This window comes from Malania oleifera, chromosome 11 (assembly GCF_029873635.1).
Source record: "Malania oleifera isolate guangnan ecotype guangnan chromosome 11, ASM2987363v1, whole genome shotgun sequence".
NCBI lineage: Eukaryota > Viridiplantae > Streptophyta > Magnoliopsida > Santalales > Ximeniaceae > Malania > Malania oleifera.
This window is the reverse complement of record NC_080427.1, coordinates 27,819,132-27,836,860: the sequence shown is the minus strand read 5'-3', so window position 1 is coordinate 27,836,860 and position 17,729 is coordinate 27,819,132. Positions and strand designations below refer to the sequence as shown.

General features: G+C 36.4%; 1 protein-coding gene across 1 annotated transcript; it reads right to left on the bottom strand.

The window, feature by feature from the left end:
- Nucleotides 1–3,823: 3,823 nt before the first annotated feature.
- Nucleotides 3,824–8,723, bottom strand: LOC131168172 (tubulin beta-5 chain). The gene is made up of 4 exons (XM_058127440.1): nucleotides 8,589–8,723; nucleotides 7,436–7,834; nucleotides 6,614–6,883; nucleotides 3,824–4,647 (listed from the first exon to the last, which is right to left on the bottom strand). The coding sequence occupies exons 2-4, from the start codon at nucleotides 7,827–7,829 to the stop codon at nucleotides 3,965–3,967; spliced, it is 1,347 nt and encodes a 448-aa protein (XP_057983423.1). The 5' UTR covers nucleotides 7,830–7,834; nucleotides 8,589–8,723; the 3' UTR covers nucleotides 3,824–3,964.
- Between the last annotated feature and the right edge of the window lie 9,006 nt (nucleotides 8,724–17,729).

Here is a 17,729-nt window from a genome sequence, read left to right as displayed (position 1 = left end):
CCACAAAATACAGGATAACTAGAAAGTGATTGTCCCTCTCTGAATGGGGATACATCAATGCTAACAAGAACGATGGTTAATTAGGTTATATTTTTAGCCAAAAGCATTTTAGGTGATTTTAGATTAACTAATCAAAAAATTAGGAAAAAATTAAATAATTAAATTTTTTAGAAAAATCACGATAAGCATTTGGAGGGTTGGCTAATCTCTTTTAATCTATACTATATATTAAAAGACATTATTGTGCCCTCAAAAGCCTCCAAAACTCAATCTGAATTTTCTTATATTTTTGAATTTTTTTAATTATCTTATTAATTTCTAACCGGTTGATTTTCTATTTCCTGCACTTCTATTGGCTAAGTTAATTACTTATTTTTTATATGTATCTACATTAATTAATATACTAAAGCAAGATTTTATAACACCATTCCTCCAAAGCTAAAATCCTAATTTAAATTTACATTAATTAGTATATTAAACTAAGACATTATTTCCCAATTTTCTTAGATTTTTGAATTTTTAATTACATTATTAATTTCAAATTGGTTCATTTTCTAACTCCTACGCTTCTATTGGCTAATTCAATTATTTATTTATTTTGTATATCTACATTAGTAAATCTACTGAAGAAGATGTTATGATAACTTTCCTCCAAAGTTAAAATCCTAATTTATATTTACATTAACTAGTATATTAAAGTAAGACTTTATGATATTTATTGTACTGTTTTATTTTGTATTAATTAATATAATACAAAATGTTCAAATCTTGGAAAGCGTTCCAAACTTTGAATCTTAAATTTTTAAATTTATAAAAGTTAAAAAGTCTTAAACTAAAATTTGACTGGATCATTTTTTTTTTTTCTCCCAAATGCTCTTTGTTATTATTATTAACATGCAATTTTTAGAAGAAAAAAAAATAAGTAAATAAATTATTGGGTACTAAACTTTTTTACTCTCTGTCTTTGAATCTTTCTCTTTTACAAAATTGCTGCTTCTCTTTGTTGTCTCTACTCTAATACCCTTTCTCTTCTCTGACCTTCACTTTTGAAATCCAAAGCTCAGCAAGCACCAATTGTGTCACCTTCTAATTCTCACCTTCTCTCAATCTCTCAGTTTCTTCTCTCCTCATCTTTCAATATTCAGCACTTTTCACCAAATTCTCTCCTTTTCCCTTGCAATTCTTTCTCAAATTTTTTCCTCCCCGCGACCTTCTGAAAACCACTATTTATAGGCCGAGGAGAACAACCCAATTAATCCTAGTTGATCAATCAGAATTCGATTGATCAATCAAATTAAAACTAGATTAATTGATTTTTTTTTATATTCTTTAATTATGATTTGCAATTACCCCTTTTATAATTGAAATATTTTCCCTTATGGGCAAGCGCAAACGTGAGAATACTGGCCCATTAGATTTTATTTTCCTGCATTTTTCTATTTTTATTTATTTTCCATATATTCAGTTTTTTATTTCCATGTATTTTCCCATTTTCATTGTATTAATTAATATTTACAAAAACATATACAGATTTAAATTTTGAATGGGAAATTACAATTAGGAAAAGACCCAAAAATTAAATCTGAAAAATAAAATTTGGCTATATAAAGTTTCGGACAAAATGAGGTGTCTACACCCAGTATTAGCCTATCAAGTTAATTCAATCTTATTAAACTAGTTTATAAATAGTTATAATTCAATTCTATTAAATAAGTCCAAACTAAATCTATAATCAAATTACTCACAAATCAAAATGAATCAAACTCATTCATGTTTAGACTCGACTCCTATATCAAATGAGCCGTAAAATTTAACTTGACAGTCACTCATTTACATGACTCTTACCGAATCCATTCAGTTGATATGAACAACTCAAATTCATTTGCAGTCCTAGAAGAGATCCCAACCATTAACTAGTACAAAGCAAGCAAAAATAACTTCTTAAAAAAAATACTGATATGAACTTTCCCAGAATACCACTGCAAGCAAAAATAATTTCTTTTAAAAAAAATCCACTGATAAGAACTTTCCCAGAATACCACGAAATGCCACTGTTTGCCCAGGACTGCCACCGCGATGCGCATATACCAATCACTAGAAAAGCTTTCTAACTCTGCTCTCAACAAATTTGCCGCCATCATTATAACAATCACCTGCCGACGCTTAGATTGATTCAAGGATACGTCAAAAGGCACTCCCTATTTTTAAGCTGTGGTTGCCCTCTTTGAAGTATCTTCCAATCTTGCCTTTAACCATTTCAAGAAACGTAAAATTTTTAAAACTTCAAAAAGAGTCCACTACTTCACCAAACCCCAAGGCATCTTTTGCCCTTTCTTTTTCTTACCCCCCACATATTATCCAGGCAAACAGTGCCTTAAAATTGTTTGATCACAATTTGAGGGATTGTACATAAAACAAGCGTAAAAAATAGAAAAAATATTGTACATGACAAATAGTTTTGCAAAAATAGTTTTAAAGAATGAAAAATAAAAATAGGATTTTCTTAACAAGCAAAGGGCTACACCCAATTCCCAAGCCTCCACACACCAGTGTGGGTTTCTTTCCACAATGGGGATGCGATCTAGGTGCGCAAGAAGCCTCCACTGAAGGATCTCCTATACAGAACATTGGCCAACAAAACATAACAGATTGCAAAGCATTTGACCATGGCTTTCTCTTTAGAAGCGGCAAAACCAGGGTTAGAACCCATATTTCAGGATGGTTCATTTAGGAGTATTATTGGTGTGAAAGAAGATTATTCCACGAGACACAAACACCCCTTTCAGCTCACGGTTGCTCACAAGCCCAACTGACAGACTAGAAACTGCTTACCAGACATTCCACTAAGATCCCAAGATTGGTGCCCAGAAGTAAAGACGCAAAACTAGGTACAGAACTCATCTTTCAGGATGGTTAGTTTAGGAGTATTGGTATCAAAGAAAGTTGTTCCAGGATACAGAACTCATCTTTCAGGATGGTTAGTTTAGGAGTATTGGTATCAAAGAAAGTTGTTCCAGGAGACTCAACGTCCCTCTTCCAGCTCAAGGTTGGCCACAACCCTGCCGGCAAACTTAGAAATGCGTACCAGACATTCCACTAAGATCACAAGATTGGTACATCTAGAAGTAAAGACCCTCTAAATAGCAAATAGCAAATAGCAACAGCTTACGGTCAGTTGGAGCATTAACCTTTCATTTCCAATTTACAGTTGGAGCATCAAAGAACTGCGTGGGTCCCATGGGATCCAAAGCAACTGCTAACCCAAGCCCTCAAGGAGGAAGGGTGATGCTTGTTAAACAAAGCAGCATGCAACGCCACCACATATAGCTGTAATTCATGCTGTAGCACCTAGAAAAGACAACCTGCCTTAAGAGATTTGCATTGGCATTCTTAGCGACATTCAAAATTGGTTCCTCAAATTAATAATATAACTTCCATTTGAAAAAGTCAGATCTAAGGTTTAGAAATTCAAATGGTAAAATTCAGAACAGGGTATGGAGAAAGTTCACAGAAGCAAAATCAGGCATTCTGCGAGGCAAAACCATGAGGTATGTCATAACCCTATATTGTACAAATTCTCTAACCTTGACCACACCCCTACCCACAACAAAAACAAGACAAAAGGAAGCAAACTCATAACCCAAGATGAGTATAACACTGAATCAATAAAACAGAGCAAACATGAATGCCACAGAAAACAGTCTTGAATTACATAACTAGTGTAACCCCCCCCCCCCTCCCCCCAAACACCCAGCAATAATCAGGGCGCCCCCCCCCCCCCCCCAACCATTCATTATGCATCTATTACTGCAATACAAGGGAAAAAAAAACATTTCTCGAACTTCTAGCAAGATTGTCTGTGACCCCATCTTTACCCAATACAACAGAAAATTGATTTATCAAACACATAATAGAGTAAACATACCACTGCAGTGGGGGAGCAGTGGTTTCATACTCTATTCCCTTACATCTGCTGCTCATAACCTTCCTCTTCCTCATCCTCATAATCAAGTTCCTCATCAGCAGTGGCATCCTGGTACTGCTGGTACTCGGACACAAGATCATTCATATTGCTCTCGGCTTCTGTGAACTCCATTTCATCCATGCCTTCCCCAGTATACCAGTGCAAGAAAGCCTTCCTCCTGAACATAGCAGTGAACTGCTCGCTCACTCTCCTGAACATTTCCTGGATGGAGGTGGAATTCCCAATGAAGGTGGATGCCATGGAGAGGCCCCTAGGTGGAATGTCACAAACACTTGACTTCACATTGTTTGGAATCCACTCAACAAAGTAGGAAGAGTTCTTGTTTTGAACATTGATCATTTGCTCATCCACCTCCTTAGTGCTCATCTTACCCCTGAACATCGCCGAGGCAGTGAGGTACCGACCATGGCGTGGATCAGCAGCGCACATCATGTTCTTAGCATCCCACATTTGCTGAGTCAGCTCAGGAACTGTGAGGGCACGATACTGCTGAGACCCACGAGATGTGAGAGGAGCAAACCCCACCATGAAGAAGTGGAGACGGGGAAAGGGAATCAGGTTTACAGCAAGCTTTCGGAGATCAGAGTTCAGTTGACCAGGGAACCTGAGGCAGCAAGTGACCCCACTCATGGTTGCAGAGATCAAATGGTTAAGATCACCAACTGCCAAGAAAATGTCACAAAAAATGCCCTATTAGTGGGTGTTAGCAGCAGCAAACAAATAAATAAGTAAAAAGTGGAGGGAACGGGGAAAAACAAACAAGAAAGCCAACTGAAATTATATTTTGATTCCTTGAACAGGAATCAAAACTGCAGATTTCAAAATTTCATTTCTACTGAATTGTCCAATCACAACCAAAGATTAATGAAAATTTCCAAGTATACCATGCAAACTCCAATCCAAAGAAATTGTTTGATAATATTGCACTCTCAAATCAAATTCAGCAATACTATCACAAAGTCCCTACAGTTTCAACAATGTCAATGTTCTATCAAGTCAAACCTTCGAAATTGACCAAAAGGTAAAGATACTACTATCATCACTTTTAGGGGCCATGTGGTGGCACTAAGAATGATGTCCCACTTTGTAATTTCCATTATCTATTTATCAAAATCAATTTTTTTACAGCAAACCATGTTTTTTTTTTTAAAAAAAAATGGTGTCTCAAATCCTTTAGACACTCAACTAATCTACTAGGATAATGGGCTTGCCCCTCTACCCTTATCTAATTAAATACCAAAATATTATCTCAAAAATGGAAAGCCAAAGCCCACAAGACTTGAACCCTACCATTTTAACCAAGAGAGCCTTGACCCTTCAATTCACTACCTAAGCCACCCTTGGGAGGCAACAAACCATGTATATTACCTTGAGATTCCCATCACCATCAATCATCTACATGCAAGCTAGGCAAGAAAAAGGCCACATGATCAAAGCGCAACCCCTAATCAATTGAGGATGCTTCATAACCTGATAGTGAAGTTCAATATTTGGTTACAAAATTCAATAAGGTAGGACCATCGTACAATAGCCACAGGCCTTACAAGGGGACGTATTTAGGCAAATGACTTGGAAACTATCATAACACTACACCTCATAAACTGAAAAACAAAGTGAAAAAATTAAGTCACTGCATGTATTGCCTAAACATGACAACAAAAGCCCAAACAAAACAAAGATAAAATCAAGGAGACCACAAGAAGGATTCTTCATCCAATAAATAGACTTAAAATATAAATTGCATTGAAAGTTGCAACAAACAAGTCACTGGCCAATAATTCAAATCATGAATCATTCACATTGGACAAAGTAGTCCCTGTGCAATATCACGAGCTGATAACTGGACATATCTTCAGAAAGATTTTCAAATTCAAAAATTGTTTTGAACATAAAGGCATTGGCTCTTGTTTATCCTTATCTCTTTTTTTTGGCATTCCACAGCTAGTTGATACCCTGTATAAACAGAACCTATCAAGTATCAGATAGTTTCAAAGTGAAATTAGAAATGCTTTAAATGTAAAAGCATTCCCCTTGGCTCCCACTATTGGACAACAGCTTTAGGAAAGAGTTTCAAAATGAAATTAGAAATGCTTTAAATGTAAAAGCATTCCAATTCCCCTTGGCTCCCGCTATTATCATTTTTAAGTGAAATTAGAAATGCTTTAAATGGAAAAGCATTCCATTGGCTTCCTCTATTCTCATTCTTAATTGCATCGCCCAGCTAGTGTATATCCTTACAGGCTTAGGCCTCTTCTAAATATGTTATTTATTTAGTTTACTCATAACAAAGGTCACTGAAGACAGCCCTGAAAATTTGAACAACCCTGGTTTCCAGATATCTCAAATTTCACCATGGCTCTTAGAACAGCCATGCTAAAAAACAATCTGGCAAGAATAGTACTTTTACTACATCAGTTACCATGGCATAACCTTGATGTGCAAAAAAACTCATAAAGTCATAATCAACCCACACAGACATTACATTACAAAGGATGTAAAAAACAATCTGGCAAGAAAAGTACTTTTACTACATCAGTTACCATGGCATAACCTTGATGTGCAAAAACTCATAAAGTCATAATCAACCCACACAGACATTACATTAAAAAAGATCACGAGTACACTTACAACTGGGAGTAGTCAATTTGAGAGTCCTGAAACAAATATCATATAGAGCCTCATTGTCCAAGACCATGCACTCATCTGCATTCTCAACTAGTTGATGAACAGAGAGGGTGGCATTGTATGGCTCAACCACTGTATCAGAAACCTTTGGTGATGGAAACACAGAGAATGTGAGCATCATCCTATCTGGGTACTCCTCCCTGATTTTGGATATAAGCAAGGTGCCCATCCCAGATCCTGTACCTCCACCCAATGAGTGGCAAACCTGAAAGCCTGCATAACAACCATATGAAATTATAAGTCACCCACTATAATCAAATACACTGAAAACTTCAGTTAATCCCACTTGTCTTATAAAACAATTTTCTGCAAATTTAAACTAGAAGTAAATTGTTACTATCATAAAATCCCTGCAAATAGAAACTATTCTGCATATTTCTTTAGACATACAACTCAATGAAATTAGACACAATAAATCATTAACAATATGTGTAGGCACAGAGAGAAAAAATACATTTAATCCAAGCAGCCTACACATGCAAGAAGAGTCGGTGAATCTCAGTAACCACAGAACTTGTTCCATCATGTTTAATCTTTTTTTCACAACATTAATAATAGATTTATGAAATCCAACCATTTGCAATCAGCTACTCAACTCCCACTAAGAGTTATTGTCACTTACGAATATTCATAGGAGTGAAAAAGAAAGAACTGTAACCAGAAATCACTTGGACCAAAAGTCATTCAAAAGGCAAAGTACAAAAATCCAAGGATAAATCAACAATAGATGGCCCATCATAAATCTTACATATCATGCAGTGATACCTTGAAGGCAGTCACAGTTCTCAGCCTCTTTCCTTACAACATCAAGAACCGAATCAATGAGCTCTGCACCCTCAGTGTAATGTCCCTTTGCCCAGTTATTTCCAGCACCAGATTGTCCAAAAACAAAGTTATCAGGACGGAAGATCTGGCCATATGGGCCAGTTCGGACACTGTCCATTGTACCAGGCTCCAGATCCATGAGCACAGCACGAGGAACAAACCTCCCACACGAAGCTTCATTGTAATACACATTAACGCGCTCCAACTGCAGATCTGAGGATCCAATATATCTTCCAGTTGGATCTATGCCATGTTCGTCGCAAACAACTTCCCAAAACTTCGATCCGATCTGGTTCCCACACTGCCCACCTTGAACGTGAAGGATTTCTCTCATTTTCCCTGAAATTAAAGAGAACTACCAGGTTATATTCAAAAATCATCACTCAAGAAACAAAAAATTCAATTAAAATGGATACGCATTTTTGCCACTTAGATCTACTATATGAAGTGCGATCTAAACCCTAAATGCCACTGAAATCTTAAATCATGAGTTGTATGACCTGGAAATAAACAAATCTTGCAACATGCTCGCTGTCCAGGAAGTTTTCTATAATATGATGTCATCAACTAATCATTACTTCAAAAACAAAAAAATTCAAAAGACAAAAACCTCTGGCCACGAAAATCCATTTAACATGCTTGAAAATCATGTGAATCGTACAATGAAGAAACTAGATCGGAAGATTTACAAGTGATTTAGTTAATCGGAAAAAAAAAAAAAAAAAAAAACAAGAGATCTGTCCATAAAACGAGAAATTTCCACTGTCTGGAGCTCAAATCGTAGATCTTTATGAAGCACGACACAAAAAAAATAAGTGAAATTTGAGGCAGATAACGAAATCAAACATAAGCAAAAAAAGCGAAAAATAGCAGAAAAAGTTAGCGTGGCTTATGCCATTCATAAATTGAATCGGACAGATCTACACAATGTGGCGCAGTTTTGAAGATCTTCCAACGAGTTCAGAAAAACCACACCGAAAATGAACAAATTTCAAGCAGTTTTCACAAATCAGAGATCGAAGCAGAAATGCATGTAATAATGACGAAAAACGTCGGATCATTCGAGAGATATAGCATTTCAGAAGAGATTTACCTGTGAAAAAGGAGGAACTATGAGAGATCCGAGTGCCGACCGATCGGTCGATCGATAGATCTAATACTACGAAAGAGATAGAGATGAAGTCAGAGTGAGAGCGGAGGTTGGGAAAAAGGTTAGCCGTAGAGAGGCTTATATATCCGGTTGGACAGGGGAGTTGAGATCGGACGGCTCATGTTGTTTCCCTCCTTTTTAGTTTCGGCCGTCGGATGCCGTTAGATGGCACAAACAGACGGTGGAGATCGTCTTGTCTCCGCTGGAATTAGCGAGGTTTGTACTTTTAAATTATCTAGGTTTTAGTGACAAAGATACCCTTGCCTCATACCAAAGGTCTGTGCTGGATTTTCAAATTTACAAAGTGAGTCTGAATAAATAAATAAATAAATATATATATATATATATATATACACATATTACGTAAGATATTAATTTTTTTATATTTATTGTACTAATTTAAATTTGAATGTGAGAGGTTTTATGAAAAAATTATATAAGGCTTCTCTTTCATGTTGTTTGTGTGCTTTTTTTTAGATGTTAAATGTATGACCAATTTATTGCGTTTTTTTTTTTTAAATAATTTAAAGACTCTAACTACCATTGTACTATTTTGGACACTATAGTGCGACATCAAATCCGAAGGGTGAAGGGCGTCCGCTCATTGGCGTATCCCTGGTAATTTACCAACTTCATGTCTTAAAGGGAAATCGAACATATGACATTAGGGTCACCAAAGTCACGAGTCGTCTTTTCTTCTTGAGTAGGTCCGATTGGGTTTTGTTACGTCTTTAAAATTTAAAATACATACATATTGACACATGGAGGGGACAGGTCTCTTAAATAATTTTTTGATTTTTATATACTACATAATTTTTTTAATTATGAATATAAGTATTGAACTAAAAAATTTATGAATGAGAATTTTCAAACAAAAAGCCTGTGAAAAAAAAAGAAGAAAAAATTATTCAAGGCAGCTAACCCTCCATGTTAATTGTGTGCCTTTTTTAAATATTAAACATGCAATAAATAGGTTTCACCTTAATATATTTGATATTAATAAAAGTAAGACTCATTTGCTATGTGTTTAAAATCAAAAATATGCGTATGTGTAGACATGTGGAGGGGCAAGCACGTCTCTTAAACAACTTTTTTTTTTATATATATAGAATAATTTTTTTTAATTGTGAACAAAAATATTAAACTACAAAAATTATGAATGAAAATTTTCAAATGAAAAGCCTATGGAAAAAATAGGATAAATATAAAATAGTATACTTACTCACAAACGGGTCAGGTCCGAGTTAAACGGGTCAGCTTATATTAAACTCAAACCCGATTTAAATAAACGAGTCACACGTCACGAGTCACCCATCAAGTTCTGACCCATTTTGCCACCCCTATTCTTGATCCGAAATAGGTTCATTAGGCCTCAAGAGCACAACGAGAGGGAACTCATTCCCTACTAATACTCTTTCCTAAGGTTAAAATACAAGATCTCCAAAATTTCTAACTTTGAGCATTAAGATGTTTCTTACGGAAATATCTTATTATTTTCTAGCTAAATTATGACCTCTTTTCTAGAAACAAATAATAAATTTGAATAATTCATGCATCTAATAAATATTAAGAAAAAATATGACAAAAGTATATTTAATAGGAGTTTTCATTCACATTTTGCATCTTCATTATTTTCAAAATGCCTTAACATTACAATTTATCATTTAAAATCAATATTTACAAATACAGATATACGAATAATTTAATAAAATAATTTTAAAACTAAATTTCTAAAATAGTACCGCGGCTTCACATTAATTTCGTAACTTTCATATTCTAAGAAAAATAAATTTTGAATTGCAATATATGGCATGTACGAAATAAGTTGTGACACCCTATTTTTTGAAGTCACAAATGGGGTTCAATAAATTTCAAATACCGATGGACAAAATGGTCACTACATGAATTATAATTAAACAATCATCCATTTTTGGAGGATAATTTAAGGAGTAGAGTATGGGATATTTAAATTTTGAATTTTGGAATGAGGCAAAAGAGAGAGATGGCTGAAGGCCAGGGTACTCTATGGAGGGCTGTAGTTATATAATTAAAAGAATAATGCAAGGGTGAGAAGGTCAAGATGAGAAAGGTGGTGTTGTGTGTCATTGCTAACATGGCTTTGTTGGCAAGCTATAATTATTGGGTTAGATGGAAAGGGACACAAACTTTGCCCAAGCAATTGCAGCAGGTCACATGAAATAAGGTTGTGTGAATGTGACCTGCCAGCCACTCTTTCTTCCCAAACCAATCTCTTCCTAGTATCAACTTCAAAGTACACCAACAAAGTAGGACCATTGTGTTAAAGGGTATTTTTTTTTTTAATGGGCTAAGATAGAATTAGCTTAGTTAAGTTATTATGGCTTCTTAGCTGAGGCACATAAAAATGTAATAGGTTCCAAATTAGTGTAGATTTGGTCCAATAATAACAAATTCGGGATTTATAAACAAATACAACTCGTAAGTGTTGGAAGATATATCAATAAACAACCACAGCGGAATAATTTTTCTCCCTATATGCAAGCAAATATAGTGTATCTCTACTTTTATACATGCTGGAAATAATAAGAGAAATAATCAATCACACCAAGCCACAAGAACACAAGCAATTTTTTACGTGGAAAACTTCCCCGATGTGAGGAAGAAAAACCACGGGACCTAGTCCAATTAAAATCTTCACTATCAATCAAATAATGGGTACACAAAATCTTCTCTAATCGCAATTAGAGGATACAAAAATCTCTCATCAAGATATCTACAATCTTGGCAAATACAAAGAGAATTTGAGAGAATATGCCAAATTCGCGGTTACTATTCACGGGAAAAAATCCCAACTCCTGAGCTCCAAATCCGATTTTCACCGTTCAGATTATAACTCCTTGAGTCGTGAACATATCCTCCAAATTTCAGCTCGATCGGACCATAGACGAAGTGGGATCGAAGTCTTGATGAAATCTGGGCAGTATGAGAAAAAATCACGTTTTTCTCTCTTTCTTTTGAGAAGTGACGGCTCCTCTCTTCTCCCCTCTCTTCTTACAACTTCCTTTAGGTTTTCCACACAAAGGGCCGGGCTTTGGTCTTTTAATAAAGTCCACTTGGGTTTTCCTCCACATGGAAGGAAATAACCCAACAAATCTCCACCTTTCTGACTATGTGGAGGGAATCGCCATCCCGGCGATCGAACAAAAAATTTCAAGCTTCTCCCTTGGTAGTGTCTTTGTCAACATATCAGAACCATTATCATCAGTGTGAACCTTCTCAAGTTCCAATAACTTATCGTTCAACGCATCTCTGATCCAATGGTATCGTACATCAATGTGCTTCGATCTTGCATGGAAACTGAAATTCTTAGCAAGATGAATAGCACTCTGGCTATCACAAAACAACACATACCTCTGTTGCTTGAAACCAAGTTCTCTCAAGAACTTCTTTGCCCATAACAACTCTTTAGTCGCTTCCGTTGCTGCAATGAACTCTGCCTCTGTCGTAGAAAGAGCAATGCACTTCTGAAATCTCGATTGCCAAGCTATAGCCCCACTTGTAAAAGTTATCAAATAGCTCGAAGTAGACTTACGAGTGTCCACATCTCCAGCCATATCTACATCTGTGTAGCCAACTAACAATGGTTGTCTATTTCCCAAACCAAGTCTCAAATTGGAAGTGCCTCGAAGATACCTCATGATCCACTTCACTGCATTCCAATGCTCTCTTCCTGGATTTGACAAGAATCGGCTAACTACACCAACTGCATAGGCTATATCTGGTCTTGTGCAAACCATTGCATACATCAAACTTCCTACTATTGAGGCGTAAAGAACTCTTTCCATGTCTTCCTTTTCCTTATCTTTAGAAGGACATTCATTTGTACTTAGTTAGAAGTGGGTAGCAAGAGGAGAGCTAACCACTTTAGCTTTGTCCATATTGAATCTCTGAAGCACTTTCTCAATGTACCCCTCTTGTGACAAATATAATTTATTGGCACTCCTGTCACGACTAATTTTTTATGCCAAGAATTTTCTTTGCTGGCCCCAAGTCCTTCATAGCAAATGACTTATTCAATTGCTTCTTCAACTGGTCAATCCTTGAAGCATTCCTGCCAATAATTAACATGTCATCCACATAAAGTAGTAAGAAAATAAAATCATCATCAAAGAATTTATGAACAAATACACAGTGATCTGAAGTTGTCTTCTTGTAGCCTTGCTCCCCCATAACAGACTCAAACTTCTTATACCACTGTCTCGGTGCTTGTTTCAAACCATATAGGCTTTTCTTCAGCTTGCACACATAATCATCTTTCCCTTTCACTCTGAAACCCTCTGGCTGCTTCATATAAATCTCTTCCTCCAAATCACCATGAAGGAAGGTAGTTTTCACATCCATCTGCTCAACTTCCAAGTCAAGACTAGCTGCTAAGCCGAGTACTGTACGGATCAATGACATATTTACAATTGGAGAGAAGATCTCATCAAAATCAATACCTTTTCTCTGACCGAACCCTTTGACAACCAATCTAGCTTTGTACCGTGGTCGTGAAGAGAACTCATTTGGCTTCTTCTTGTAAATCGACTTGTTCTCCAAAGCTCTTTTTCCTTTAGGCAGCTTCACTAACTCAAAGGTTTGGTTATCATACAATGACTGCATCTCATCTCGCATGGCCTCAACCCACTCTGTCTTGTGTTCATCTTCCATAGCTTTAGCAAAACATTGGGGCTCTCCCCCGTCAGTCAATAACACATATTGTTCTACTGAATACCGAGTGGAAGGATGTCGATCTCTAGCTGACCTCCTGGATGGAATCTCTGGTGGAATCTCTGGCACTGTCAACTGCTCATCAGTCTCAACATCTCCCTGAACCTGTAAGGGAACATCCATATCACCTCTACCCTGGTGGTCATCCTGAACATCATTCTCAACCTGAGATGAAAAATTCTTCAAAGGAACTGGATCCACATCAATCAAACTGTCACCTTGTTAGGACAAAGATTTCTCTACCTTCTTAATATTCTGAATCGTTTGATCTTCTACAAACACGACATCTCTGCTTCTCACAATTTTCTTCTCAACTAGATTATAAAGCTTGTATCCAAACTCATCTTGACCGTAGCCAAGGAATATACACTGTCGCATTTTCTCATCAAGTTTGGACCTTTCATCTTTTGGAATATACACAAATGCTTTGCACCCAAAAACACGTAAATGATTATAGGAAACATCCTTACCTATCCAAACTCGGTCTAGCACATCAAATTGTAGAGGAACACAAGATGTAAGATTCAACACATGAACTACAGTGCTCAATGCCTCCCCCCAAAAGGATTTTGGCAACCGGGCTTCTGAAAGCAAACATCTCACTCTCTCAAGCAGTGTTCCGTTCGTCCTTTCTGCTATGCCATTCAATTGAGGAGTTTTCGGAGGAGTCTTTTGATGCTGAATACCTTGCTGTCTGCAATACTCATCAAATGGACCAGAATACTCTCCACCGTTGTCAGTCCGAATGCACCTCAATCTCTTCCCAATCTGTCTCTCAACTAGGGCTTGAAATTTCTTGAACTCAGCCAACACTTGGTCTTTTTACTTCAAGATATGTACCCATAACTTCCTTGAATGATCATCTATGAAGGTCACAAAGTATCTGGAGCCACCAAGTGTTCTCGTCTTCATAGGGCCACACACATCCGAATGTACTAAATCCAATATCTCTGACATTCTCGAATAAGGGAAATTCTTGAAGGAAACTCTGCTCTGCTTCCCTGACAAACAATGAGTACACCTTTTCAAAAGTGTACTTTTCAGTCCACATAGTAGACTTTTCTTAACCAGTAGAGCTAATCCTTTCTCACTCATGTGAGCCAATCTCTTGTGCCACAACTCTGCTATACCATTATCCTCCATCGCATTAATAATGTTGTTGGAGATCTTTACTTACAAAATGTACAATGCAGAGTGCTTCATGCCTCGAGCCACAACCATAACACCCCTAGTGAGCTTCCACTGGCCATCACTGAAAGTGCTGCAGTACCCTTCGTTATCAAGTTTACCTGCAGAAATCAAATTCAAACGAATGTCATGAATATACTTCACATCTATAAGAACTAAACTCGTGCCATTATTTGTCTTCGGATACACATCCCCAATTCCAATGACTTTAACCAAGCCATCGTTTCCCATCTTTACTGTTCCAAAGTCACCAGATTTATAGGATGTAAAGAAATCCTTCCAAGATGTAGCAGGAATGGAGGCACCACTGTCAATCACCCAACTGGTCTCATAATATGCAACATTTATCATCTCATCATCATAAACAATGAGGAACTCTGCAGGAGTGGTAGTAGCAACTCTATCATCACCATCTTTGTCATCTCCACTCTTCATTCCCTTCCCTTTCTCATTCTTGTTTTCTCTCTTCAATTGCCTGCAATATTTCTTGATGTGTCCCTTTTTCCCGCAATGATAACACTCAACATTTGCAAACTTGTTGGACTTGTTTCTGCTGTTATCTCTGTTCTTCAGACCTCTGCTCTTACTTCTCCCCCTCTTTTCTGTAACCAAGATCTCTGACTGTGAAGAGGACCCTTGTGTTTTTCTTCTCATCTCTTCATTCAGCAAACAGCTCTTGGTCATATCCATTGTGATTACACCTTCTGGAGCGGAGTTAGACAATGAAGTTCTGAGCGTCTCCCACGAGTCCGATAATGAACCAAGCAACCATAACCCTTGTATCTCATCATCAAACTTAATACCCATTCTAGCCAACTGATTAATAATTCCTTGAAATGTATTCAGGTGATCTGATAAAGGAGTCCCATCTTGGTACCTCAAAGCCATCATTTGTTTAATCAGAAACAACTTATTATTTCCAGTCTTTCTAGCATATAACTGTTCAAGCTTATGCCATAGAGAAAGTGCATTTGTTTCTCCACTAATATGGTTCAAAACATTATCATCTACCCATTGCCTGATATACCCACACACCTGTCGATGTAACAAAGTCCATTCCACATCAGACTTTTTTTCTAGTTTTTCAGCACTAAATACCGGTAGGTAATAATCTTTCACATAAAGAAGATCCTCCATTTTTCCTTTCCATATGTGATAATTTAAACCATTGAGATTAATCATTCTACTAGTATTTGCTTCCATAACTCAAACTACCAACCTAACAATCTGGAAACCGGGCTCTGATACCACTTTATTGGGAGAGATATCAATAAACAACCACAGCGGAATAATTCTTCTCTCTATATGCAAGAAAAAATAGTATATCTCTACTTTTATACGTGCTGGAAATAATAAGAGAAATAATCAATCACACCAAGCCACAAGAACACAAGCAATTTTTTATGTGGAAAACTTCCCCGGTATGAGGAAGAAAAACCACGGGATCTAGTCCAATTAAAATCTCCACTATCAATCAAATAATGGGTACACAAAGTCTTCTCTAATCGTAATTAGAGGATACAAAAATCTCTCATCAAGATATCTACAATCTTGGCAAATACAAAGAGAATTTGAGAGAATATACCAAATTCGCGGTTACTGTTCACGAGTAAAAATCCTAACTCCTGAGCTCCAAATTCGATTTCCACCGTTCATATTGTAGCTCCTTGAGTCGTGAACATATTTCCAAATTTCAACTCGATCGGACCACAGACAAAGCGGGATCGGAGTCTTGATGAAATCTAGGCAGCATGAGAAAAAACCACGTTTTTCTCTCTTTCTTTTGAGAAATGATGGCTCCTCTCTTCTCCCCTCTCTTTTTACAACTTCCTTTAGGTTTTCTACACTAAAAGGGCTGGGCTTTGGTCTTTTAATAAAGCCCACTTGGGCTTTCCTGCACATGGAAGGAAATAACCCAACAGTAAGAAGGAAAAAAATTTAATGCGAATTTGGACTAATAACTAATAAATACGTTGTCGTGTTTTCCCATCCTAAATCTATCTCGCCCCAATTACTACTTTTTGTAACCCAATATTCCTCAAATACAATTATATATACAAAACACAATATGGGTATATTTATTTATTTCTATAAATATGCAATGAATTTATGTGTCATTTGATTCGTAATTTGTTCATGGATTCAACCAATTTATTCTTTAAAATCCTTATTAACTTATATATATTCTTAGGTTGGTTCACGTTTCATAATCAAAATCGAATGGTATGTATTCCTACAAAATTATTCAATGTTGGCATCCATACTCTCATTTTAAAAGGTGGTATCTAAATTTCTAATCTAAGAGAATCACTAAAGATTATGTAGTGATAAAGAATAAGAAGATCCTAATTGTCTATAGGAGTTAGCTCAACAGGAAGTCTCCTAACAATAGAAAGTTTTGGATTTGATATCACATGAAAGCTAATTCTATACTAGTGTAAGTATGCCTAAAGGCGAGCCTTTGCCTGCAATTCAATGTCGCCCAAGAAGGTTTGAAGGGATTGAAGAAAAAAATGGAAAAACAGAGGATTTGTTCTGAAAAATAATATTTCTTATTTCAATGAATGGCAACATGAACACTTAGATGATACAAGGAAAAGTATTTAAATAAAGTTTCATGATACAGTTTTAAATAAAATATATATATATATATATATATTATGGATCCCATAAAATTTGCTTTGTTAACATATGCTCATCAAATTTTGCAGTTGACATCGAATCTTCTTGGGTTGACAACTTCACAGTAGGATATCTCTTATTAGTTGAAACTGATGGATCTTCATGCTGATTTGGATTTTCCTTATTTGTAGGATTTGTTGAATCATCACTTTGGTTTGAATTTGTTGTCGTTAGAACTCCAATATCCTTTAACTTCTCTCCACTGATTTCGGCAAGATTGTGAGAGTCTTCAACCTTTTTTCTCCAAGAATCCCGCACTTTCTTATTTCTCCATTGACTCTCACGGTATTTGAGTGTGCCGAACTGTGATGTGTTGCTAATACCCTCCTGCAAACTTTGTTGGGGTTGGAGGCAAAGTTTGTTGCGAAAATAATGTAGGGATGCCTTTGACATTGGCTTTGTGAAGAGGTCTGCAACTTAGTTATTAGTGGAGATATGTTGAGTGATAAGTAGTCCACATGCAAC